This window comes from Clinocottus analis, unplaced genomic scaffold (assembly GCF_023055335.1).
Source record: "Clinocottus analis isolate CAN_PGR_092001 unplaced genomic scaffold, fCliAna1.0.p SCAF_19, whole genome shotgun sequence".
In the NCBI taxonomy this organism is placed as follows: Eukaryota; Metazoa; Chordata; class Actinopteri; order Perciformes; family Cottidae; genus Clinocottus; species Clinocottus analis.
The window spans coordinates 1,519,752-1,547,149 of record NW_027175920.1 but is presented as its reverse complement, the minus strand read 5'-3'; the positions used below and the strand labels follow the sequence as shown (position 1 = coordinate 1,547,149).

The 27,398-nt window shown below is 43.6% G+C and overlaps 2 protein-coding genes across 4 annotated transcripts; one reads left to right on the top strand and one right to left on the bottom strand.

Moving 5' to 3' along the window:
* Nucleotides 1–55: 55 nt before the first annotated feature.
* dydc2 (DPY30 domain containing 2) lies at nt 56–3,087 on the bottom strand. The gene is made up of 6 exons (XM_068583746.1): nt 2,723–3,087; nt 1,993–2,085; nt 1,642–1,755; nt 567–674; nt 281–427; nt 56–205 (listed from the first exon to the last, which is right to left on the bottom strand). The coding sequence occupies exons 1-6, from the start codon at nt 2,867–2,869 to the stop codon at nt 197–199; spliced, it is 618 nt and encodes a 205-aa protein (XP_068439847.1). The 5' UTR covers nt 2,870–3,087; the 3' UTR covers nt 56–196.
* A 2,413-nt stretch (nt 3,088–5,500) lies between these two features.
* Nucleotides 5,501–26,598, top strand: scn4aa (sodium channel, voltage-gated, type IV, alpha, a). 3 transcript variants are annotated; one of them, XM_068583586.1, is made up of 27 exons: nt 5,501–5,638; nt 11,306–11,609; nt 12,006–12,124; nt 12,221–12,310; nt 12,390–12,518; nt 12,679–12,770; nt 12,928–13,221; nt 13,319–13,382; nt 13,486–13,627; nt 13,753–13,950; nt 14,170–14,340; nt 14,411–14,540; nt 15,180–15,418; nt 15,513–15,686; nt 15,796–16,152; nt 18,421–18,852; nt 19,315–19,350; nt 19,547–19,679; nt 19,766–19,920; nt 20,009–20,182; nt 20,293–20,415; nt 21,148–21,429; nt 21,521–21,574; nt 22,373–22,510; nt 22,862–22,963; nt 23,106–23,376; nt 23,460–26,598. In XM_068583586.1, the coding sequence occupies exons 2-27, from the start codon at nt 11,355–11,357 to the stop codon at nt 24,764–24,766; spliced, it is 5,661 nt and encodes a 1,886-aa protein (XP_068439687.1). In that variant the 5' UTR covers nt 5,501–5,638; nt 11,306–11,354; the 3' UTR covers nt 24,767–26,598. The 3 variants fall into 3 exon arrangements, with proteins under 3 accessions (XP_068439687.1, XP_068439685.1, XP_068439686.1); XM_068583584.1 differs by lacking the exons at nt 5,501–5,638; nt 11,306–11,609; nt 12,006–12,124 and having other exon boundaries at nt 12,230–12,310; XM_068583585.1 differs by lacking the exons at nt 5,501–5,638; nt 11,306–11,609; nt 12,006–12,124; nt 12,221–12,310 and having other exon boundaries at nt 12,450–12,504.
* Nucleotides 26,599–27,398: the final 800 nt, after the last annotated feature.

Genomic DNA, 27,398 nt, shown 5'->3' with positions numbered 1-27,398 from the left:
CTAAATAACTTTAAATAACAATTTTGGAACAGAGATACAGAAATAGACATAGAAGTGTTGGTGATACGTGCTTATTTATTGCATTTGTGTTGCATTCTCACATCAAAGACATATACTGCAGCTGTAAAATCATTCAAACTTGTCCTAAAAAGGTGGATCCTCAGAGGACACCGCTTGATGACGAAAGTTATGCTTCTTATTCTTCCTGGAAAAGCAACAACAATTTTGTACAATTCAGTACAGACTAAGATATGAATCATGTTGTCTATCTTCGGCCTACCTTCTCCTCCATCTCCTGGTCGTGCTCTGCGTCAGGAGGAGGGTCTTCATGCTCGTCTTGCGGCGTCTCTCCGGACGCCGTCCCCTCCGCGGTTACGTCGCCGTCAGCTGGATGCGAGCTATCGGTGGTCTCGTTTGAGTCTGCCGCCTGAGATGATTTGGACACAACAGCTTCTGGTTAAGCATTAAACAAATGTGTCTCGCAGTTTTGGCCCCTCAAACCCAACCTCGCTGCCTCTGGACCTGTTGTAGTATTTGGTGAGGATAAGATAACAACGATCAGACACCTTTTCCGGGTCCTGAAGAGGAGGGGAAGAAGATTCCTGTGTCTCCTCTGGTTTGGGATCTTCGCTCTGTGGTGCCGACTCCAAGTTATCGCTTTCACCTCCTTCGACCTGCCGGGTAGAAAGGTGTCATGGAGAATTAGTAGATCTGCCTTTTCTCAGTTTGATCCCTGTCTATTTTCTTGAGCTGAACTGAAACTTAGGGCGGAATGAACGTCTTCTTCCTCTTCTCTCTTCTGTCGTCACCTTTAAAGTTCAAACTATCTTCCGCTGACTTCGCCCTCAAATCTTCTTCCCCTCTCTGCTCGTCCATCCATCCATCACCTTTCCCTGCTTCTTCACCTGCATCTCTTGCCTTCATCAACCCAAATCCTCGCCATTATTTCATCACCTCCTCTGCGTCTTGAGGGTCACGAGGGCTGTGTTTGTCCTGTAGCCCTTCTGGGTTTAACTTGTCGGCGTCTCGGTTGGGAGTCGAGCTTGACGCTTCAGTTTCTTCAGCTTCTTCAACCACCTGTAGAGCAGATGCGAGACAGAAAAACTTAAGTATATGTTTTGTTGCATATGGTGGTACTAAAATAGTAAAGTGTCTCATCACCTCTTTATCTTCGTCAACTTCTTTCTCTTCCGTCTGATCGAGGATTGCAGCTTTCTCTTCCACGCGACTCTCACTCGGCTCCACGTCTGTTTTCTCTTCCTCCAGTTTTTCTTTTTCCACAGGTGTTTCTGTGGACTCCTGTCTGACCTCGGTGCTGAGGGCCTCGAGGAGGGAAGAGCTACTAGCCTCAGAGGGTTTTCTTCCGGGCGACTCTGGAACGGCTGCGTTTTCTGTAACCTTCACCCGGCAGACGCGCACGCCTCATTAAAACCGCTTGAAGACATTTGGTGGACATTTCCACACCCCAGGAGGCGAGTCATGCGTTTCAGAATAATCAGAAAAAGAGCTCAGGTATCAAACCCAAAGATTGAAACCAAACCACTGAAGGGACTGCAAAAGATTAGGGGACGCACCACCACCACTGGAAGCACACAGATTTAAGATCTTTTTCTTTATTACCTGTGGTTCAGTGACCTTTACCTGAGCTTCAGTTTGATGTTCGTCTGCGTCCTGCTGGTTTTCTGGTTCAGAGGGTTTTGGTTCCTCAGCGGCTCCTGTTGTGGCTGACGTGGGCCCATCGTGCTGCTCGGAAATCTGTTGATTATCATGTAAAGTGAGAAAAAAAGAGCCTAAAATGTACTTTTCAAAACAGGCAAAGTAGGGCAACATTATAACAATATCTGAAAATGTCTTTACAGAAGAAAAGTTGACTTCATCCATGCAACAGAACAATAAAACTGTGGAAGAATGAATTCATACATCAGCTCTTTGTAATCAGAGTCCAAGAGATTTTGTCACACAACATACTTTTGTTTTGGACTCGTCACTGACCTTTGACTCGTCCTCACTCAGCTTCTCCTGGTTCATCGCCGCCTCTTTGGCATCCGCCATCTCCTGCTCCAGGAGCGCCAAGGTGGCCTTTTTCTGCAAATAAAAAAGTGATACAACAACAACACCATCTGTGACTGAGAAAGAGGATTCTAGTGCAACTTCTTTTGATATGTAGCTCCCTTAATAATTGTGGTTTTACCAACAAAAGGCATTCTTAATGACCTTCTGACCTTTCATTTCTAACCACCTGAGGGAGCTGTAGATTCCGGTCCAAGCTGAAGGTAAAGGGTGACTGCATGTTTGTTGCCACAGCCACGATAAGCTTTAAAGCTCTCAGCTTGAGGAGACTTAGCCTGTCTAAGTCTGTATCATCCTTTCCCGCAATTCTCAAAGGTAAAGGTATGAAGTAGCTCGAGTACGAGCAGTTTAATGGCTTGTGGGACAATACCTATACAGATCATTTCCCTTTGTAACAATAGCAATCCTGCACTCTCATATATAAATAGTCATTTACAAGTAAAAGCCTTGCATTCACACTTTAGTTAAGTAATGTGAGTTTAATTCAAAAATAAGGTTTGAGGAACCGTAGAGTTGGTGAGTCTCTGTGGTTTTGTCAGCACTTCATACAAATAATAATGTGCTTCATTGTCAAAAATAAAGTATTTATTATAAGCACTTCAAAGTACCCCAGACTTAAGACTTAAGTACAACCCTTGGGGCAGCAGCTTACCTGTTTCTCATATTCAACATTTGAGTTGAACTTGTAGAGCCAGTGGGCTAGGTACTGGATGGGGTTCTCGGGCCGCTGCTCGGCCACCTCAGCCAGCCCGTCGGCCAGACACTTACCCAAGTGCAATTTTATGTATTCGGAGTCCATGTTTTTATTCACCTTAACTTTACTTACTGAGTGTATGACGTATCTAAGACTTACAATTTATCTTTTTTTATTTTACCTTAGTATTAAGCTCTAAATATTTGTATTTTTACTGTGTATTATTTCTAACGTGGGCTACATCTAACAACTTATTTTAACAAATGTATTAACCAAACAAGGAGATCGGAAAAACTATCCTTCTTCCTGTATCGTCCGGATGTATCGTGTTTGTCTCCTTGGTAACGGTGTAGTAGGAACCACTTTTAAAATATGGAGGGGAGCCCGCAATTCTTAAAGTGGTTCATAGTTACTACTATAGTTGATACTACTACTAATACTACTACAACTACTACTACTATCACCACGACTTCAAGTACAACTTTTACGAAGGCCATTACGACTTAGACTGTTTCTTCTCCCCGTCTAGAGTGGTACATTCCGCCTCCCCGTCTAGAGTGGTACGTTCCTCCTCGCCAGTTCAGTTCACGAGAAGTTTTCCAATTAAGCCCCAAAAACAGGTGCTACTGGTTTTGTTTTGACTGTTATTTAACTGTACGTACGTTAAATAACATATTGCTATGATTTATGCACAGTATGTTTATCACTTTTAAGTAATTATTCTTCCTATTAATTTCAACTACAGCTGGACACGTTAATTAGGTACACTTAAGAGCAATTAGCTTAAATATCTGTAGCGTTAGCTTCCATCTGTGTAGAGCATGTAGAAACTTAATGTACTTACTTAATTTTATGGTGTGGTATTTTTGTAGTCATATGTTTGTCTTAGTAGCCTGTGAGTTTGAGGTAATATGTCCGTAAGTCATGGTATCCAGGTTGTGGGTTATATCACCATGCAGCTTGGTTGTTGATTGCTGTCAGCTGTTCACTTTAATAGGATGATTCAGGGAGCTGGGACCATTGTGGCCTCGTGGTTCCACCTTGTGGTAGTTCCTTACAATGGCTGTGGTTTCTATTTAGTTTTTTAGTCCCTTTTTTTTTATCACAAGTCACACACACATATCCACAAATTATATATATATATATATTTGTACGCTATGTCTGCTCGAAAGATTTGACAGCATTTTCAGTTGATAAAAAGCAGATTTGGAGACATTATGAAAAGATTTCTTTGGGCGGACAAAGGACGAGAGTCTTGACTTTGACTTAAAACATATGAATGCTAAGCAAACAGATGGTTCAATATGACAAGCGCTTAGGTAATTAATGTGACATAAAAACACTGTAAAGATGTCCCAGAATTGACCCTGACAGGCCAGCACGTCCACTGTGTTTATCCGGGGGCAGTTTCACCCCCATGGCAACCCAGACTGAAAGTCACATGAGGAGCCTGTGGAACATTTTTCTTTATATCTGTTTAATATCTTAGATAGTGCAATATTTAATGTCTTCTTATTTGCACCCTGTCCTCAAGTTTTCTCACACGGGGGGAGGAGACGGCGGGGGAAATTTGCAGCAGGCTCAGTTTCCCAGAAACCGATGACACCCGGTTAACATTTGTAATCACGGATATCATTTTCCTTGTATAATCATACTACACACCTTTCAGCCAAATATAGCTTTCACGTCGACGGGTAGGACTCGCCCAATCAGACCGCGTGCAGCCGGTAGCCTCTTGCTGCATGCACATAGGTTATTCGAGCAAATGTAATCAAAAAAAATCTGCATAGATTGACCTTTTGAAATCCTCACTTTAACGTCATTGAGTGGATTGCTTCTCTCGTGTGTAAGATGGAATATAAGATGCTGGTCCTTATGCAGTGTTACGTAACTGTTCATCTCCACTTGTTCTCAAGGAATGATCAAGACTTGTATAAATTATAGCCAGATTCAGCATTATGTTTGAATAAAGGGACTATAGAGAACATTTAATGCCAGTATGCTGCCCTCTGGTGGATGTATCTGCAACAGACTTCATTTTTTGGGTAATACAAAAATAGTTCCTATATTTCTATCTGTTTTAAATAATACACACATGAAACTTTTGGTTGTCATCAGGCCACATATATTCACACAATCTATGAAAAATAAACATAACTTGATAACTATGGGAACTACTTCAATCCTCAAGTGTGAAACATGATAGCAGCTAATCCAGAAAGATTATAATCTGAAGGCTTTACTGTACAGTAAACAGGACCCTTCATTCAAAAGTACACAAAAACAAGTACGGACACACTACTTTAATACTCAACTTTTAACCCTTTATATATCATTATGTTATGTATTGGAGTGTATATTTGAACTTTAATTCATAAAATTATAACTGCATGACTCAATATATATTAAATTAGTTAATACGTGAAGTCTTGGGTCCACGCTAACAAATGATTTCTGCTTCCAACATATAAAATAATTAATGCATTTAGTAGATTAAGTCTCGAGCAGATCGTGCAGGCGGGTTTATGCTGAGAGGAGTTTGTGTGCAGCAGCAACATCCTGCACGCTTCACCTCAAACACTGTTTTGTCTTTACAAAGTTGCAGCAGTGACCAGCTGTGTGGGAACAGGGGAACGGGGGAGAAGGCGTCCCGCTGCTGAAGTGTCAAAGGTCTGGTCTGATCCTGTACCTGCAGCGACTCCTCCGGTTTCACCCCCACTGCGTCAGCAACAGCTGTCCCGCTGCCACGCACCGGCTGCCAGAAGGGGAGAATTACGTCCTCGGTGCAACGGCTTCACGGAAGACTTGATTATCATTATTTTTAGGTGGTTTTTTTTCTTGGATTCTTTGGGAATATTTGCTTTATCGTGCAAGGTAACCTGTCACCTGCTTGTTCCCAGAGAGCCTTAAGAGGACAGGAGAATATACACGTTTCCTCTCAGGGGTTTTGCTTTGAATAGATGATTATTTATGGTCTTATGTCTTAACTGGATATTTACCTATTTATCTTTACCCTATATGACATCTTCCTGATTTTAAAGGTTGGAGTTGTGCTGTTTAGTGTCACGGTTTATTCTTTCTTCCTTATTTGGACTGTAGTGAAACGTAACGTGCATTTTCTATCGAGGATATAGCTGAAAACCAGTTGGCTGTTTTAATGAGGACTTTTAAAAGCTATACAAATGTAGCTGTAAGTTAAGCATGGCATTTTTTTTTCATTTTCTTCTTGTTGACTCAAAAATAATCAGTTGTATTGGTGAAGAAATGAAATGCAACATAGTGTTTTAATATGTTTGTTCTAATAATAAACACAGGCCTGTAATTGAGCTCAGGTCAAATTTTGGAATTGATAGATTTATGGCTTTTGGTTTTTAATAAGTGTGTGTTTGTATGGTGAAGGTGCACACACATGCAGTGCTGATTCACTCTTATACTACAGCAGCCGATGTATGAGAGGGAAAACATGCGCATGAGCATCCTGACAGGTGTTCACCTGCCAGGTGAAATGTCTCCTTGGAGGCACATGGCTGTAATGTCCAGTGTGGACACTTTGCAACCTTCTCAATCCCCCACTATGCCTCCTCCCACAGGGACAACGTGTTATTTTTAGCTCATGCCCTCCTGGCAGATGGGCAAGATACCGTGATGCTGTGGATGCTCATACCCCCCTCCACCCGCTTTCTCTGCCGTTAATCCGCGTAGCCTAAAATCCGAGGTGTGGGTCAGAGACGGCCTGGCTCTGTGCATGCAGAGCAGATCTTTGGACACGTTGGTGGGAGAGACATGGAGACCTGCGTACATGTAACGGGATGGGCTTCTGCAGCCGAGTCCCAGCAGAAGTGAAATGGGAATCATCAGGCGGCGTTTTTAAAGTCTTTAGAGTGAGTTTTTTGCACAGTGCATCATTTGTCTCTTCTTTTTTTTGGCATTCTCCGCTGACGATGTCACTTTTTTTTTTATCTCCTATGTGGTAGATGGTAAAAAAAAAATTATTTGTGTAGCTTTTCAGCGTGTGTGTTTGTTTGTGTGCGTGTCTCTCGCATCACATGTTCTTGGACGCAGAAGGTGTCGGTTTTGAGTTTCTTTCTCACCAACTGAGCCCATGTGACCGCTTGGCCCAGGCCTCTGTGTTTTCCAGAGTATTCAAAAGGTTAAACAAGGTTAAAGATCAGTCAAACTTTTTACTTTTCAAAATCTAAATTCTTCAGTTTTCTTGCTTCTCCTTATCAGAACAATGTGCGACAGAAATACCTTTTTTGTGTGTTTGTGTGTTAGCCTTTTGTCTTATGGTTCAAACAGGAGCCGCTCCTTCATGGATCTGGTGTGCTGTCAGGACCTGACTGGCATTATGAATATGATAAGATCTCCCGCTGATCTCTCACCATCTGGATGGGAAGTTCTCCATTTCATTTCCAAACTCGGATTTCTGCGAGTGCAAAGGCCAAATGGGTCAGTTTGATGCAGCAGAAAAGCTGCATCAAACTATATTAGAGCACACTATTCATTCCAAAAACTTCCTTTACATCTGATGTTTTCATCAGTGCCTCAAAGGCGACATCCGGATGCATGTCGTTAAGATGTTTACTCGGCCGCGGTCAGCCGGAGACACATTATCTGGCTGTGCCCTCTCATAAAAGTCAGGATTTATGGATCAGTATAGGCCTTTATGTCTTTGTTAGCCACCTGACCATCCGACCGCAGATTACGCCGGGTCTTCACAGCTCCTTGGTATGCAGCAACAGAGGCATACCGCAAATGACAACTGCCGAAACGTCATGCACGTAGGGACGTAATGCAGCCCGTGTACACATCCAATAAAGAAAGATCAAAGCAAGACACAGGGGGCTTCACCCCGAGGAGATGCTGATCATTTTCACACAATGAGGCGGTAGGAAAGCAGCGGCTGGGTGGCGAGGTCTCGTTTTTAATGCGGCTCCCTATGGAGTTTGAAATCCAAGGTTAACTGGTGGGTGACGGGGGTGTTGAAGCGAGCTGGGAGAGAGCGCTGCGATCCGACCCCGTGAGAAAACCGTGGAGGGGGAGGGAGGGGCGTGGACAACAGGAGCACGGCAAAGGTCAAAGGGCAAAGGGTGGATCAAAAAGCCCTTGTTTTGCTCTTTGGATCCGTTGTTTACAACGTCACCGCATTCCAGGAGCGGTAGTCGACGCGTGGCGGTGACGGAGACGTTTGTCGTGTTGCGCACAGGACAACAGGTCATTGCAATTGATTTAAAACACCAGGTTTCTCTGTTAAAATCACAGCTATAGTGCAAGACAATCTTCTAAATCTGTCGAACCTCTTCGAAGCACCTCTTGCGGCCTCCTTCGCCGCGTGAACTCGAGCTACCCCGTTGTGTGTCAAAAGCCGACAGCTAGTTCGGCTAGTTTCCGGAGGTGAATATTGGCATGCGCATTCCTGCGGCCGGCTAGTGTAACGAAGAGGTGTCTTCATTACATCGTCCATATCCTCGACCGGGAAATGTTCCAGGTCACATGGCCCTCGCTGACATGCAGGCTGATATATATATTACTGTCGGGGAAAAGCTTCTGAAATCTAACATCCAATCACTCTTCCGTAGTTTGCCACCTGTCCTCCGGCCGACTGAACGAGTTAATTGTCTTCAACTGGACTCTTAAAAGCAAGAACTGAGCTTCAGTAAACATGCTAACGTGCTATATACTTCTACGAGCAAGTATATACACATATATTTAGTTTTCACTGCAATACGTTTATTTGACTGTTAGTTTATAGATACAATATTGTTAAAATTAAATATCGGGCGATATTGAGAAAACATCTCACAACTTCACATAGATTTTTCAACAGCTTGACAACGGCGTTTGTCCCGCCCCCCCGGCGGCGATCGTCCAATCATTAGCCACCCTGTCTGCGGCGCTCACTCGTCCATTTAATGAATCGTTAACTCAAACTCGGTGGATGGGTTCACGTCTGGACCGAGGCGATGTTTGATGCTCAAAGAGCTAAAATTATAAGATTAAGATGATCTAGAAAAAATATAGAAATTTGTCTTTTCTTCATTACTTTCCAGTTAATCACCTCACGACCCTCTACGGGGGCCGACCCCAAAGGTTGGAAACCACCGGACAAAACTATCTGACTATATATAAAGTAGTTCAAACTATCTCCACCGCAGCTACAACAGTAAAATGCTGCGTGTACGTTGAAACATCAGTATTAACAATCTATGTTATCAGTTCCTTACTTTTGATACTTGAAGTATTTTCCTTATAATAGCTCTCCTCATCTTACTTGTGACGCACGTCTTTTACTTGTAACTCAGATAAAGGATCAGATTAGACGGGACTCTATTTCCTGCACATGTTTTATGATGATTTTATGACGAATATAGTTTGGCTGATACTGAATATCGCACTTGTGAAGAAGCACATGCTGATAAATGTAGCCACAAACCTTAACGCGGCGCCAAAACATATTATTTACCTAACTGACGAGGCAACAACCACATGGGGGGAGGGAGGGAGTGTGAAGGGACTTTTTTTTTTAGGAGATTGGCAGGTTTTCAATTTGTTTTTGTTCTGATGGCTTCAGCAGTAACAGTGTGACGTAATGCAATCAGGAAATGTTCCCCGTAAGCCACACAGAAACACATCCATTCTCAGGATGTGTATTTTAAGGTTGGCTCACCGTCGATGGCGGCGGGGCACTGCGGCTCCCAGAGTGGGGGGTTTCTGAAACGGGATGATGATGAAGGGCTGGGGGGGGGATGAAGGCTTAGGAAGGAGTTGGTGTGGAGCTGCAGAGGTTGATATGGATATCAGTTATGAATCTAAAAGGTTTTGTACTCCTAAACAGTCGTGATAAACCCTTTAGGGTCAGTACTACGACTAATACTACTGACCCACCTGATGTTTAAGGAGAAACGAGTGTGTTGGGATAAAAGATGGTTTGATGGGTCGCAGGGGGTGAAGACGGTCGCATTAAAGAGGGCTTTAAAGGTGTCGTGTGTCTGCAGCTTGTGGGTTGCGGCAGGCGGAAGCTTAGTGTTTTTGGGCCCCCCCCCTCCCACCCCCCTGTGTAAAAGGGAAAGGTGGCGGAGCAAGAGGAGTCCGCTCGGTAAGATAAGTTGGCGCGGCGTCCTGTTTATCGGAGGGATGCGAGGCGCAGAGCGAAGGCTCAGCCAGGAAGGAATGAGCAGAGTCATCGGGCCTCTGTAACACGACGCTGCCTCCTGATTGCTCGGAGCAGCTGGGCGGCCACCGTATCTGTTATAGCGTGTGTGCGTCTCCTCACATGTGTGTGTGTGTGTGTGTGTGTGTGTGAACGCATCGTTTTCTGTGTGAGTGAGGTGGTTTGAGGAGGCTGGATTAACCTCGGTGGCGATCTCTTGTTGCCATGTTGATGGCTTCTTCTAATGTCTGTGTCTGCTAACTCTTCTCTTTTTACAGCCTGCCTGGTGATTAATGTCTTATTCTTTGTGTCTTTACAGAACAGGGAGACATATTTAACTTTAGTTTAATAGATTCTACTGCAAGTGGTGACATCTCAAGGCTACAGATGCCTTGTGCATTTACCTTTGAGTAATCTCAGGGGTTTCTTGCGGCACAATTGTGTCTTCAAACAGCTTTCCTTAAATCTTTTACTTGTTCGCTCAAAGGACAACTTATAGTTAAGCTGTGTTCAACATCTCAAATGCATCTCAAAGCTAACTTGCAAATGACTTTAATTGCAAAATGCATGTTGATATTGTTGGTCTCTGGCAACCTTCAGGTCAAGCGGTTGCAAAATGACATAATAGGAGACCGCTATCACTCTATGCTATCTTTTGGGTACATCCATTTTGAAGAAAAAAAAGCAAACATAAAGGATAATCTACTTATTATTTTTGCCATGCTAGCAGCAGCCTAACCTCAGCTGCTCCAGACTGGTCGCTAAAACACATCAAAGGATGTAAGCGAACGCCACTTGGACCCGATATGGAGCGTCTGCTAGGCTAATAAGTAATCTGATGTACACGAGTAATGCCATGGTCTCTTTAGAGCTGTGGGAAAGTCCGAGTACTTGTCTAGTCATTTTGTTACCGTCCTGACACTTAAAGGGCTGGTGTTGTAGTGAGAGGTGATGGGTCAGAGACGTGATGGAGGATAGGGCTTTTAAAGAGTCAATTAAGATCGTTTATTCAGGAGAAAAAAACAAACATATGCCCGTATCTTTCTCTTCTCTGTCATTTCCTCTCAACGCTCCGTCATATGTTCTAATAGAAGCATATAATACCTTAAAAATTTTTTAAAAAATTACATCAATGTATGCTATAAATTTGTGTTTTTGACTGTTGAATCAGGCAAAATATGTCATTTTTATTTTTGGTCACATGCATATGGGGCGACTGTGGCTCAGCGTTAGAGCGGTCATCCTTCAATCATAAGATCTACCCATATATTATGATATTTCATTTCCTAAATCCTGCACACTGTGCTTTTTTAAGTCAAAATGGTTACTGCTACGGCGTTCATTGCGTCTCAAAATGTATCCTCTCAATTCGCTCCTCGTCCTCCCTCCAGCTCCTCCTAGGGAAACCCCGGTGCGGCGGTATCCCTTCGCGATGCGAAGATGGCGCCAATATTCCCTCCCCGAGGCACCGAAGCGTTCCGCCGCTTCACCCAGGAATCGCTGGCGGAGATCGAGAGGCTCAAGGCGGAAAGCCAGAAACCAGCAGAAGTAGAGGGCCACGAGGGGGAGGAGCCGGAGGCCCCGCACGCCGACCTGGAGGCGGGCAAGAGTCTGCCGATGATCTACGGAGACCCACCGGCAGAGATGCTCAACACGCCTCTGGAGGACCTGGACCCCTTCTACAAAGCACAGCACGTCAGTCTGAGCACATCTGGATCTCACGTGGCAATAAAAACAAACACACACACATACTTGTTTTTGGGGCCCCATGAGGACACCAGACTAGAAGATCACATGTGGGGACTCCACGCAAACACACACACACACACGTGCGCACACTCACACACGCTTAATAAGCTGGACTCCGTCCCTGCGTAACCTTAAAATACGACAGGATGTATTGCTTGACATAAATTTCAACCGCATACAGTATCTGTTACGCAATGTATACCGTTTCACTCGGGGGTTCGTTACAGTTAAATGTTAAAGTGTCATTTCAAGATTGTCATCACCTGAGTATCTATTCAAATGTTGGAAGTGTTTTTAGAATCTATATCATCTTGCATTTATAATCCTTTCATTTTTTTCCAGACATTTATTGTGATCACTAAAGGAAATACAATCTTCAGGTTCAACGCTGAGCCGGCCTGCTACATTCTGAGCCCCTTCAGTTTGGTTCGAAGAGGAGCCATCAAAATTCTCATACATTCATATCCTTTGAACTATTTTTATTTTATTTAGTATGTTCAGGTTTGAATATATATATAAACAAAATGGGCATATGTGTTTCCTTAATCCTGAATTAAATTATTTAGCATGTTCATCATGATTACGATTATGGCGAATTGTGTATTCATGACGATGAGCAACCCGCCAGCATGGAGTAAAACTGTTGAGTGAGTACTTCATTTTTGTATTTTTTTTGTCACATTTAATACTTTTTTTAGACTAACTTGTGTTTCTTCCCACGTGCAGGTATGTTTTTACTGGTATCTACACCGTTGAGGCAACGATCAAAGTGTTGTCGAGAGGTTTCTGTGTTGGATCTTTTACATTCCTTCGAGATCCGTGGAATTGGCTGGATTTCATGGTGATCAGCATGGCGTACGTGCACTTTTAATGGTCGCGTTTGTAATCAGAAAATCTGTGGCATTGTGCAAATTGCTATGAAATACAAAAGTTGATATTGCTCAGTTGTTTTTGTGCATTTTGAATAGATAAAATGTTATTTTGCTTCAATTAATTGTTTTATGTCTTTCCACAGATACATCACTGAGTTTGTTGACCTTGGCAACGTGTCAGCCCTCAGGACATTTCGTGTACTTCGAGCCCTTAAAACAATTACTGTGATTCCTGGTATTTGTTTTTTTGTATACAGAAAACTTCATGTTTTGAATCCTCTGTCATTATGTTTTGGGAAAAGATCAATAGCTTTGCTCAATCACATATGAATAATTTGTCATATTGATTATCATTTGTTTTCAGACATACAGTATCAATTGTATGTTGTCAGGTTTGAAAACCATCGTGGCCGCTCTGATCCAGTCGGTGAAGAAAATGGTGGACGTGATGATTCTGACCGTCTTCGCCCTCGCCGTCTTCGCCCTCATTGGCCTTCAGCTCTTTATGGGAAATATGCGGCAGAAATGTGTGCGATGGCCCATCGATACAAACGAAACCGCGTTTGAATTTTTTAACACCACCGCCACGTTCAACGACACGGCGTCCTTCAACAGCACCATGGGCTTCAATGATACGACGTATTCTAACAGCACTTTCAATTTCAATGAGTACATTGAAAACACAGGTATGTTTAACACATAATATACATCTCTTCTTCTTTTTTTGAAGCTGATATTGTCCTCAGTGTCCTTTTTTTTTATCTTCTTCTTGTTTGTTGATAGATAATCACTATTATTTGGAAGGCAGCCTAGATGCTCTACTTTGTGGAAACAGCTCTGATGCTGGGTATGTATTCTGCACATTGACACTACCGTGATCATTTTATCATGGTCCGAGTGTGGGTTGGAGGCTAGGAGAGCATTTGCAAACCCTGTATCTATGTTGATAGAAAGTGCCCAGAAGGATACACATGCATGAAGGCTGGGAGGAACCCCAACTATGGCTACACCAGTTTTGACTCTTTTGGCTGGGCCTTCCTGGCCCTCTTCAGGCTCATGACTCAGGATTACTGGGAGAACCTTTTCCAGCTGGTTGGCACTTCTTTAATTTGTTGCAAACATATTCATGACTCATAACTTGGAACTTTTTCTAAACTTCAGAGGTGAAAATAAATGTGTCCTTAGTTCTCGTAGCTTCTTTTTTGCTCCCAACACAGATCCTGCGGGCGGCCGGTAAAACATACATGCTGTTCTTTGTGGTGATCATCTTTCTGGGCTCCTTCTACCTCATCAACCTCATCCTGGCTGTGGTAGCCATGGCTTATGATGAACAGAATCAGGCAACTCTGCGAGAGGCCTTAGAGAAAGAAGAAGAGTTCCAGCGGCTACTAGAGCAACTCAAGAATCAAGAAGAGGTAACTGTTTCAAGCAATAAGCCCTTTTATTGGTAGTATTTGTTATATTGTATCTCTAAACTCATTTTATGTTCTCATTTTTTGCATGTGTGATTTTCTTTTTGTACTTTTTGAATGAGTATTTTAGGAGAGAGCCTGACATCTAAGATGTTCATCAGCAACAACTGCTTTGCTGTAATTGTTGTTCACATGATTATATTTGTTTGATTTCTTACTTAGACTATAGGTCTCGGGAGCCGAGCCACTCTAACCAGTAAGAAATCGCAGAGTCATCACACCATATCTGAGTTGACAGACGATGAACGAAGCCTTGAACGTGACGAAATTGTCAAGGACTGTAACGGGAGAATCATTCCTCGTCTGTTAATCAGAGCGCCCACCATGATCCAGGTGAATCCCTCACCCTTTGGTCACAAGGAACTGTTGTTTGATTTCAAACATGGATTAACACATTTTACAGTCTGCTTCAGAATGCGAACTCAGAGAGAAGTCCATCGGCTCCGTGCACAGCATGCAGCATCTGGAGGAGCCAGGCCTGAAACAGAGGACTGCTAGTGCTCTGACGGTGCTCACTATAGCTGCCATGGAAGGTACAGTGCCAACAAAGGTAGAAACTTATCTCTGATAATGCACGATTGTTGTACAGAATCCCAAGACGCAAGGGTTCATTTTCTCGCCTTGATCAAACTAAAATAAGAAAACAGAGCAGCCGGGTGTAAGCTTCTGCAAGAGTCAAGTTCCTTCAGGGACTGAAGATGAGATGCTTTAATGTGAGCTCTAATTGCTCAGATTATCAAGCAGTTGTTCACATCATACACTGATTTTACCCATGGCCAATACAGTAGCATTGTCTTGAGCTTGCCCTAATCACAATGTGCGCTGGACAAATCCCCGTCAATATTCAGTGTCGTGCCCTCGTGGTGTTAATCTTTGGCTATTTTAGCTCGACTATAACTTGGCACAGACATCATTGCTCTGTGTTGTAGCTGTATTGTGCAGATCATTTAAAGATGATTTAAAGTAACAGCTTGTCGAATTTAGTGGGCTCTATTGGCAGAAATGGGATATAACATCAATAAGTATGTTTTCTCTAGTGTGTAATCACCTGAAAATCAACACAAACGTCAGGGTTTTGTTACCTTAGAGTAAACCGTTTGTATCTGTACCTGGGCCTTTTTACAGCTTTGATAAATGGACGGTAGACCATCTAATTGTTTTTCTTGGTCTAGAGTTGGAGAATGCTCAGAGGCCGTGCCCACCCGGCTGGTACAAGTTTGCCGACATGTTCCTTAAGTGGGACTGCCACCCGAAATGGGTGTTTTTCAAAAAGTGGATGGTCTTTGTGGTGATGGACCCCTTTGTCGACTTGGGCATCACCATCTGCATCGTGCTCAACACCCTCTTCATGGCCATGGAGCATTACCCCATGACCCCCGAGTTCGACCACATGCTCTCCGTGGGGAATCTGGTGAATATGAGGCCACATTGCATTTCGATTTCTATCGCGGAAATGTCCGTACTCGCCTCAGACTTGATTTGAACCGAAATATCCGCCCCTCCAGGTTTTCACTGGGATCTTCACCGCGGAGATGTTCTTCAAGCTGATCGCCATGGACCCCTACTACTACTTTCAAGTTGGCTGGAACATCTTCGACAGCATCATCGTCACCCTCAGTCTGGTGGAGTTGGGGCTGGCGGATGTCCAGGGTCTGTCTGTCCTCAGGTCCTTCCGTCTGGTGAGAAACAACGAGTGTATTGATTTTCATCCATTTTACCACAATGAGATTACCTCCTTCGTTGTTATCCACCGTCTTTTTGCTCGTGTCGTCCCTGTGTTGGAGATAGCTCCGTGTCTTCAAGCTGGCAAAGTCCTGGCCCACGCTCAACATGCTGATCAAGATCATCGGTAACTCGGTAGGCGCTTTGGGAAACCTGACCTTGGTGCTGGCGATCATCGTCTTCATCTTCGCCGTGGTGGGCATGCAGCTCTTTGGCAAGAACTACAAGGACTGCGTGTGCAAGATCGCGCTGGACTGCGAGCTGCCGCGCTGGCACATGCACGACTTCTTCCACTCGTTCCTCATCGTTTTCCGCATCCTGTGCGGGGAGTGGATCGAGACCATGTGGGACTGCATGGAGGTGGCCGGAACTGGGATGTGTTTGATTGTCTTCATGATGGTTATGGTCATTGGAAATCTGGTGGTGAGTGCAACAATGATTCATTCACTGCTGATCCTCCCTCCATCTTAAATCTAAAGCGTGGGAAGGGAGGGTGGTGTTGATTCTTCTCCACTGGCTGTGTTTATAGACATTGCTCAGCACACAATAAATCTTAAGTAGATGGTCATTCCCGAGCTGACGTATGGCGCCGCTCAACCGCACATGCAACTGTTAGGACTGTGAAGCTGTAAAGCTGGCACGCTATTTTTAAAAATAGTTCTAAATCTAACAGTTATCTTACCATAATGCCAGGAGATTTTGTGGCCTGCATGTCTCAGCAGTCTATTGTTAACCTCTCAGCTGAGTGAGGGTTGCCAAGGACGGACGGACACAGCTGGGGGGGGAGGATTGTGTCCACCAGGGGGCATTGTGGTATTCTAGGTGTTATAGAATATGATTGACACATAAATACATAAGACAATACAACATACAGTATATCTGCATGTGTTGGGAGTTATCTTGAGGTTGTGTTGTTGGTTTGTCGGCAGGATTGTGGGCAAAACTTTTTTCATGAATCTTGGTAGAAGTGTGTATCATTGGCCAAAGAGGAACCCGTTAAAAATGTAATCAATTTGGAGCTGATTGGCTTGGTGGAGGTCCAGAAGAGCCGACTGTTCACTCACCTGTTCACACACCGTCTGGGTGAATTTTTGCCTCGAGACAGAGGGGTTTGTGACGCTTTGTGAAGAATCCTGGAGCATGCTGAACTACTTGACCTTGACATTTTATATTGGCCTCAGAGAACGCAGATGAAGGAGTTCATAACACAGATGACCACTCTCTCAGGCATCATGTCAGCTGTATTTAATGACCAGAGCCAAAACCACTTCCTGTAAGGTTATTCATAGATATGGAAAAGGAAATGGCTCATCGCCAAGCGGACAAAAGTATTGCAAGGGCCACTTTGTGCCAAAATTACCGCGGCTTTCTTGTGATGCATACTATTTGCACTGACATAAGGGTAAATAGTATATTAACACACGTCACAGGAGGGAGGGGGGTTTCTATTTGAATCGAATGACTCCAGCCACCAAACAGTGGTTTTGACCTTGAGTATGTGCTTAGATCCGGCTCAAGGAAGCTGGCTGCCGCTGAGGGAAAAAACACAGACAGCTGAGCGAGCAGAGCTCAGGTGGCAACGGGGACTGGGTGTTAAGAAAAAGTCATTTGATACCAGATTAAAGCGCAATTGATGAAGAGGTAATCATTTTGAGCCATCAACGCCACAGCATATGGAGTGGATTTCTCTTTGATGATCGTATTATGCCCATTAGCGTTGAGTTTTTGCCTCAGAAAAAAGAAAACCACTAAATATTTGATAATATTTTGCGAAATTTCAAGGGCTCGGACGAACATAATTAAAGAAATTTAAAGAAAGAATAAATTCAGTTCTCATTCAGGGACTTGTATGTTCAGGGAAATACTATACTACAGTTGATTTTATGGAGGGTTTATGTGCGGCGGGACTAATTTTGGGAAATTTTCAGTGATTTCCTGCAGTCTTGTAGTCACCATGAGGTTGCCAGATAAAAAACTAATTTTACAAGACTTGAGAATTAGAGAGTTTTAGATTTTGTTCCCTTTGATCAGAGCCATGCTAGCTGTTTTCCCTCTTCTTCAAGTATTTAAGCTAGGCTAGGATAACTGTCTGCAGCTGCACATTTAAATAGACAAGATAACGAATCGGCGTTTGGACCAAAATGCTTTACTTTTTAAGATTTTCTAGCTTTGAGGTAGATTTCTACATGTTCTTTAAAACCAGTTTTCACTCCTCCGCCATCCGGCCGCTCGTCCTCTTTACTGGTTCACAGCTCCCACACTGGAATGAGGCCGATCAGCCGGGGCCGTGTAACCGTGATCTCCCGCTAAACCTGAACAGGAACCGAGAAATTGACCGACAGGTTTTAGACTCTAAAGATAGCTGCGTCTGCAACAGGAGGCCGACGGCATAATATTCATTGATGTGCCATCGCAGGAACAATTTGATATGTGATGTGCATTTGAGACTTTTGTGCTCAGCCATGTCGGCGTACTTTGACTCGGCGATTATTAAAAGAATCATTATTTCACATGCGGGACCCTGTAGGGGTTCACTCACCACAACATGTTATGATCGTTTAAATCTGGTGCATTGATCACGATAAAATACGGAATTCTTGCCGTAAATGTTTTTTAGTTTTTCACATCGAGGTGCGAAATTAAATTGTGGTAATTTAACGATTTTCAGTGTTAACTTATCTTCACCCTCAGGTGTTGAACCTCTTCCTGGCCTTGCTGCTGAGCTCGTTCAGCGGCGACAACCTCTCCGCGGGGGACGAGGACGGGGAGATGAACAATCTCCAGATTTCCGTCCTCAGGATCACGCGAGGCATCGACTGGGTCAAAGCGTTCGTCGCTCGAACCATCCTGCGGATTCTCGGCAAAAAGCCCAAGGAGCCCGGGGAAGGCCCGGAGGACGGGGAGAACCCCAAAACGGAGGAAATTGAAATGAACCACATGGACACCGGGCAGAGTCTCAAAATGGCCGACGGGACACTTGATTGTTTAGTCGAAGGCCGGCCTCCTGGACTTATTGTGGGCGGAGAGTTTAGTCTCAATGTGCCAATCGCTCAGGTGGAGTCAGACTTTGAAAACCTGGGCGAGGATGATGATGAGGATGAGGATGATGATGCAAATAGTGAGGTAAGGTCCATCTATTTATCTACGTACACTGGCAATACACCAGCCACCAACAGCATGAAGATAATCCACTGTGACAGATTTATGAAAAATAGAAACAAATTTTAAAACTCACTTTTAGCTTTTTCTTAACTATTGGCTGTTTTGAATTTGACCTACTTTAATCAGTTTCTTTGTTTTAAAAGGTGCTAAATGATTAGAGTTATTATCGTGATAAACCACATTGATTAAATTGATTGATTAAAGGTGAACTTCGACCTACAAACCTACCGTGGTCGGAGGCCGTCTGGACGTCACATGCTTGAATTTGCCCGTCATTCAGGCTTTTTACTGAGCCTTTTACAGGCGTGTTAACTGTATATTATCTTTTCATAAGCAAAAATATATTTTAAGGGTGAAAGAATGTATGTCTCACTACTTATGCATGCTTACTCAAGTTCATCCTTTATTCCTGTGCCATTTCAGGGAAACTTAGAAGATGAAAAAGAGGGAAATGTCCAAGTGAGTAACTCTGCAGACCAACAAACCCCCAAAAAATCCTTGTTCCAGATCATTGATTAAGGTCATTACTGTACATGTGGTTGTGCTCATTATATACATGGAGGAAAGGGGTGAATGTATATGTGTATGTCATGTTTAAATGTATATTTTTGCATGGTGGCTTTGTAACTGAGCTTCAATTGTAATTCTTGACTAGCTGATGGGTGCTTTGAATGATGGGGATTCTTCAGTGTGTAGCACAGTGGACTACCAGCCACCCGAGCCTGAACCAGAAGAGGTGGAGGAGGAAGAGCCGGACCTGGTGGAGCCGGAGGCCTGCTTCACCGACGGTATGAACGAACCTGAATAACTTACCCTGTAAACCGTAAAAAAAAAAGGATTTCCTCGCAGACGGTGAACTCTCTTCTCCCCTCAGAGTGTGTGAGGCGCTGGCCGTGTCTGACGGTGGACATCACCAAAGGCAAAGGCAAGAAATGGTGGAACCTCCGCAGGACTTGCTTCACCATTGTGGAGCACGACTGGTTTGAAACCTTCATCGTCTTCATGATCCTCCTCAGCAGCGGCGCTCTGGTGACTCCAAACGCTGCATCATACAAATGTTGATCTTTTTTTTTCATAATGGCCGTGTGTCTGAGTGTCTCGCGTCTTCCTTTGGCAGGCGTTTGAAGATATATACATAGAGAGACGCCGAACCATCAAAATTATTCTGGAGTATGCCGACAAAGTGTTCACCTACGTCTTCATCGTCGAGATGCTCCTTAAGTGGGTGGCTTACGGCTTCAAGACCTACTTCACCAACGCCTGGTGTTGGCTGGACTTTTTCATTGTCGATGTAAGTTCTGGCATCCTGTTTTCAGCTCGTCTGTACGTGTAAATAATGTGTGATAGCAGATAATTTCTCGTGGTAACGCGTGAATAGGAAATGTTTTGATTCTGCCACAGATTTCCCTGATTAGTTTAGCCGCCAACTGGTTGGGATACTCCGACCTCGGGCCGATCAAGTCCCTCAGGACTCTCAGGGCCCTCAGGCCTCTTCGGGCGCTGTCGAGATTTGAAGGGATGAGGGTACGTTTTTATTTCTCCTGTGCGACCTCCGTTTGAGCAATGTGCACGGCTAACTAGCGGTGGAAAGCAACCAAGTACATTTTAAAGTACTTGTACTTTACTTAAGTTTAGTTTTTGAGAAAGAGATAGTACTGTTGAGTTTTTCAAATGTATTCGTTATTCATATTTGGCGCTTCCAATTCTTACATTGGAGCGAAAGCAGACACTTCTATGACCAATATCTCCATAACTAGACGACTATCCAGATTGATAAATAGCTCTAAAAGGTAAGAGAGAGCATACTTCAAGCAGCTAAAAAAGGGAAATAATGCTGGATTAACAATCCAATACGTAAAATACAATAAATTCCAGGTCAAGAGTACTTTAGCTGCATAACGAATACTGCACAATGCAGGTAATTTACTTGTAAAAGAGTATTTTTGCATCGTTATACTGGTACTTTTACTTAAGTAAAGAACACTTCTTCCACCACTGCAGCTAACGTTGATCTAGATGATGCAAAAGCTGTGATGTTTACTGCATTATCATACTAACTTGTCTGGCTTTCCTCTACAAAGTGTGTTGAATGCATGCTCACATCCTGGCCGCCGTACCAGACCTGACTGAGGTAAGAGGGCTTGACGTCAGTAGCGAGCCTGTTGCTCGCTCTTTCACAAACAAAATAGACATCAACATTTCCATACAAGTCTTTATAATCCATTAACTCTTAACTAAGTCTTCTCCTCTGAACAGGTGGTGGTGAACGCTCTGGTCGGAGCGATTCCCTCCATCTTCAACGTGCTGCTGGTGTGTCTGATCTTCTGGCTCATCTTCAGCATCATGGGAGTGAACCTGTTCGCCGGGAAGTTCTACCGCTGCATCAACACCACCACGGCCGAGCTCTTCCCCATGACGGTGGTCAACAACTTCACCGACTGCATGGCCCTCAAAGAGGCCACGCAGGAGGCCCGCTGGGTCAACGTCAAGGTCAACTACGACAACGTGGGACAAGGTTACCTGTCGCTGCTTCAAGTGGTGAGGAAGTGGTGTTTCCAGTATAAAACACCTGGGAATAAAAGCTGTTGCGGTCTATGGCAGATTTTTAAACATTGTTCTGTGTTTTCAGTCCACTTTTAAAGGCTGGATGGACATCATGTACGCCGCCGTCGACTCCAGAGAGGTAGTTATTAATTACAGTTATGCTGATTTAGCATTGGAGATATTGGTAACCTTGTAATCTAACAGAATAACCTTCATACATTCTAGTATTCTGTTACATAGCATTGAAAAAATATATATTTAAGTAAATAATATTACATTTTTAGTTGATTTATAAATGTGGATGTATATATATATACATACACAGTATGTATGTGTGTATATATATATATATATATATATATATATATATATATATATATATATATATATATATATATATATATATAACTTTCATTCCATGTTTTTACATTAGATATATCTAAAAATACAAATACAAAAGTAATAGTAACAATTGCAAATACCAATTGGACATTTTGTGGGTGTATTAATTTTGTTTATTGCAACCGAATTAATAAAAGAATATTTAGAAGTCGAGACAACGTATGAGCTTGAAAGAATTGCACAGAACAGAAATCTCAAATAACTTAAAGGACAGGTTATATACTAATTATTTTTTATTGGCTATATGAATTTAAATAAATAAATCCAAGTCTAGAGTTCCAAGATCCTCCCTTCCCTTTCTAACACCCGCCTGCACTTTAAGATAATTCAATATATATGTAATAATATATATGTGACAGATGGTGATGGGGAAGTGATACCAGGCTTTGGCTCAACAAGTTCCCTCCAACTAGGATCATATCCCCGTATAACCTTTAATCCTAAATTTTACTTATTCCACCTGTCTTACGTAATAATTCGGTTACAGGGAAAGGACATATTTTTTCTTTTCTCAATGTCATTGTTCCTCTTTTAGGTCGGGGAGCAGCCCTCTTACGAGATCAACCTCTACATGTACATTTACTTCGTCATCTTCATCATCTTCGGCTCTTTCTTCACACTCAACCTCTTCATCGGTGTCATTATTGACAACTTCAACCAACAGAAGAAAAAGATAAGTATCACGCTTTTTCTTTAGCGGTCGAATTGTTGCACCTTGGTCCATTGTTTTCTGTTTTATTTTGGTACTCAACCATTCGTCTCTCGTTCAAATACTCAGCAGTCAGTCAATAGCAATAAAAAGTATATTGAGGAAATGTGCGACACTACAACCACGAGAGGTACTTGAGCATGATCCTCCCAAAATATTAGGTAGTTTGGTGCAGCGGTATGCAAGATTATCTGCGGACAGACACAGAGAGTCACACAATCATTCACAGAAGAATACGCAACCCATGCAAGAAAACACAACCGCCATCTTGTGGTCATTAATTAACGATATGTTTGTTTCATGTTGCGTCTGCACGGAGACAAAGACCTCTTCATGACTGAGGAACAAAAGAAGTACTACGAGGCCATGAAGAAACTCGGCTCCAAGAAGCCCCAGAAGCCGATTCCACGTCCAACGGTTCGTAGTAAATAAACGAGGTAACCCAAAGTAATGACACCTCGGCATGCCGATGTCACCGGCGACCCCCTGCGTTGACCTTTTCTGCACCCTGCGTGGTTGAACGCGGCCAAATTACCCTTCGTCTCTTCTGAACCCGCAGAACCTGATCCAGGGTCTGGTGTTTGACTTAATCAGTCAGCAGTTCTTTGACATCTTCATCATGGTGCTCATCTGCCTCAACATGGTGACCATGATGGTGGAGACGGACAACCAAAGCGCGGAGAAGGACGAGTTCCTCTTCAAGGTGAACCTCGCTTTCATTGTCGTCTTCACTGGCGAGTGCACGCTGAAGCTCTTCGCCCTGCGGCAGTACTTCTTCACCAACGGGTGGAACGTTTTTGACTTCGTCGTGGTCATCTTGTCCATAGCCGGTGGGTACATTCACATTACCTAGACACTGTAAGTTGTGTCCAAATGAAGGCGTTCATATATTGTCTCCTTTTTTTTATTTCAGGTACGATGCTCTCGGACATTATCGAGAAGTACTTTGTGTCTCCGACTCTGTTCAGAGTGATCAGACTGGCCCGAATAGGCAGGATCCTGCGTCTCATCAAAGGAGCGAAGGGCATTCGGACGCTTCTCTTCGCTCTGATGATGTCGCTCCCTGCTCTGTTCAACATTGGCCTCCTGCTCTTCCTCATCATGTTCATCTTCTCCATATTCGGCATGTCGAACTTCGCCTACGTGAAAAAGGAGGCCGGGATCGACGACATGTTCAACTTCGAGACGTTCGGCGGCAGCATCGTCTGCCTGTTCGAGATCACGACGTCGGCGGGCTGGGACGGCCTCATGCTCCCGATGCTGAACAGGGAGTTTCCGGACTGCGACCCGGACTTCGAGCACCCCGGCACGGACGTGAGGGGCAACTGCGGCAACCCGCTCATGAGCATGGCGTTCTTCTGCAGCTACATCATCGTCTCCTTCCTGGTGGTGGTCAACATGTACATCGCCATCATCTTGGAGAACTTCAACGTGGCGCAGGAGGAGAGCGGCGACGCGCTCTGCGAGGACGACTTCGAGATGTTCAACGAGACGTGGGAGAAGTTCGACGTGGACGGCACCCAGTTCATCGAGTACGGCCGGCTCTCGGACTTCTGCGACGCCTTGCAGAAGCCGCTGAGAGTCGCCAAGCCCAACCGGCTCCTCTTGATCAAAATGGATCTGCCCCTGGTCATCGGGGACCGAATCCACTGCCTGGACGTCTTGATGGCCGTCACGCAGATGGTCCTGGGGGACACGGTGGAGATGGCGGCGATGCGCGAGAGCATCCAGGCCAAGTTCGTCCTGAGCAACCCGACGTCGGACTCCTTCGCGCCGATCACCACGACGGTGCGCCACAAAGAGGAGCAGTCGGCCGCCGTCGCCATTCAGAGGGCCTACCGCAAGCACCTGCTGAAGCGATGCGTGCGCCACGCCGCCTTCCTGCACCGCCGGAAGAAGAGGGCGGAGGGCCGGGAGGAGGAAGGCGACGATCCGCCGGAGAAGCAGGGCATGCTCGCGCGGAGGATGGGCGTGCTCTACGGGAGCGACGTGGACCTCGCCGAGGAGATGGAGCAGGCCGATTTAGAGACTCTCGCAAGCCAAAGGCCTCCGAATCCAGAGGCGCTGTCGCAGGACTCAGCGGCCCGGTGCGGTCCAGAACCCCCCGAGCCAAATGTCATGGTTGTGCCCGTGGAAATCACAAATGAGGTGGTGTTACATTCGGCCCCGGACCCTCCCCTTTTTACGCTCCATGCAAATCTGAGGGAGACGATCGTATAACAAACAGCAGAAGACGATTCATGATTTCAGCCACATTAGATGAAGATCTTACGCGGCTTAAACTTTTTTTTTTACAATCAAACTGAACAAATAATGAATTTTTCATGTGATATTCAAGCATCTTTTTGGTTTTAAGGTTGAAACTGGATAATGATTATATGACGTCGGCATAAATAACCACTATTAATGAGAAAAGAGAACTAACTACAAATAAACTACTTCAAATTTTAACGATAATCTCATTGTAAAAAGTTTAATTTTATTGACATTTTCGAATTAAAGGCACATTTAGATGTGATTTTTCAGCATGTATCTGTACATGCTGTACCTGTACACTGGCTTTCAGCTAATTAAATACTAGTATTTGTTGTTAAAAATTATGATGATAGCTTCCTAGTGAAAAATCCATCTGGAAATTTCAAGATAAAGCACCTTGTATATCTGAAAATATCATATATTTCAGTATTTATTTCGATGAATAGTCATTCAATGCACACTGTTTGAAGCCTGCAATACATTTATTTATGGTTTTTGGTTATTGTTCCCATAAAGTTAAATCATAAGCCACAGTTTCTAACCAGAGAGCCTCTTGAACAACACATGGAAAAACCCGAATGACTGTGTTTATGTCGAACATCGTGTTTTCATTGAAAAGCAGCGAGACGTCCATCTGATGGGACACGAATGCAGCGCCATGCAACTCTTCTGAGCAATATTTCAACATCAAATCGATATGCACGCGACCGTTTCGTACGAATCAGGAGATCATTTGTTATAATTTTCGAGAAATTCAACCTATTCCTGCTTACTTTAAGTCACTTTTTATCTGTGATCTCATCGACGTGAAGGCTGACCTGCAAATTATTTCAATTAGGCACTAAATGTTCAATGGTGGACTTAGTTTTGTATTTAAGGCTTATTCTTCATCACATTTACCCCGTTCCTCCAGTGAAACACAGTTTTTCTTTATTAGTTCACAAGAACACGGGTCAGCTCATGCGGTTAACATCCGGAGGCCCGGTTTATATTGCACTATTTATACCCCTTCCAGGTCCAGTTGGAGCAGACTGAACAGACCTTCCTGTTTCCTAATTTCACCACTGATATATGCATGTCTTTTCAATGTTTTTGTCTGTTTTTTTGTTTCACCACAGATAGATTTGAAAACTCAACGTCCCCTGTTTTCCCTTTCGGGATTTAGAGTTAAACACTGTGACGTTAAACTTAATACATGGTGTTTACATGAACACAACTGCGTTTTTTTCGTCTACTTGATAACAATTCTCGCAATAAAAACAGTACTTGCTGTACATTTTAAATTGAGTTTAAGCCAAACGTCGCTTAAGTTTGTCTTTTGACTTGATATTAAATGAATTTAACGTTCTGAAATGCAGCTGAGTGTTGGTTTAGTTAAATAAATCCATGAGTGAAGTTAAGGGAATACCCCACGTTTCCAATATGTAGATAATAACCACACTTTTACATATTTATATCTGTCCTCGTGTGGAAAGGTCGCTTCACTTGCTGTTGTTTAAGTCTTAACTGAATTTAAAACGTCTTACTCTGAATATACATACAACATAAGCACTTTTACAGTTTTACAGGTGTTTTTTTACAGTTAGGTTGTCCCTTATGTTGCGTATGAACTGTTTTAACATCAACCCAGGGGGATAAAAACAACCGTGCATGTCTTTATCTTCTTTAGCTTTACTGGTGCACCCGCAGTCAGCGTTGCCTGTATATACACATTGTTTTCTTTGTCTTTCTCTATTGTATATTTATATCATTTTGTTATTGTAAAAAAATGTAAAATTGTGAGAATAAAATACTTCTTGGAGGGAAAAACGCAGGCTGAGTTATGTGAAGCGACACCGAGGCCCTGTGGTGGTTTGTACGCCGTTTTATTGCTAAAATTTTGCAAGTACACTTTGTGAAATTTCGAACAACAACCAGTCTTTTCCGCTCTGCTCCCGGCGTATTTGTTCGTGTGAAATGGTGTCATTTAGTGGGGCCTATTTGCAGCCACCGGTTCGGTTCAGGGAGTATTTCCAGCAGCAGGACGCTCTGTGCCGGGCCGACTCAAAAATAAACTATGCCTGTTCATGGTAATGGAAGAATGAAATACGCATCAACCGAAGCAGACGAAGCCGCGTAACCACCGGCTATACGTTTGTCATCGTCTCATCTCGAGTATCGACGTCTCAGAACTGCTCGTTTCAGCACTTTTTATTGGGTCGCTATTTTTTGTTCGTGAGCGTCAACAGGCGAGAAGATAAGCGCTGCCTCTTACGAGAAATAAGGAGATGGGGGGTGTCTGATTTATTTGCATATTTTTGTGGTTGCACGCTATACGTCTCTGCCCAGTGCTGACTGGCGTTTCTCAAGAGGGATGTGTTGGTCTGACATTTTGGCTTCCTGGCAGAGCGGCGCTGCTTTAAATCCCAGCCCAGGCTATTTTCATCAGTTGATGTCCAGCCACCAAAACAAATAATCCAGACTGCAACACTTTTTTAAATATATTTTTGGATTATCCTGCTGATTATTGTTGAGATATTGGGTCTAAAAACACAGAAAATGGATCAGAAAACAGTAAAATAAAATTTTTAAAAAAAAGTTAAGGGTGACTTCCTTT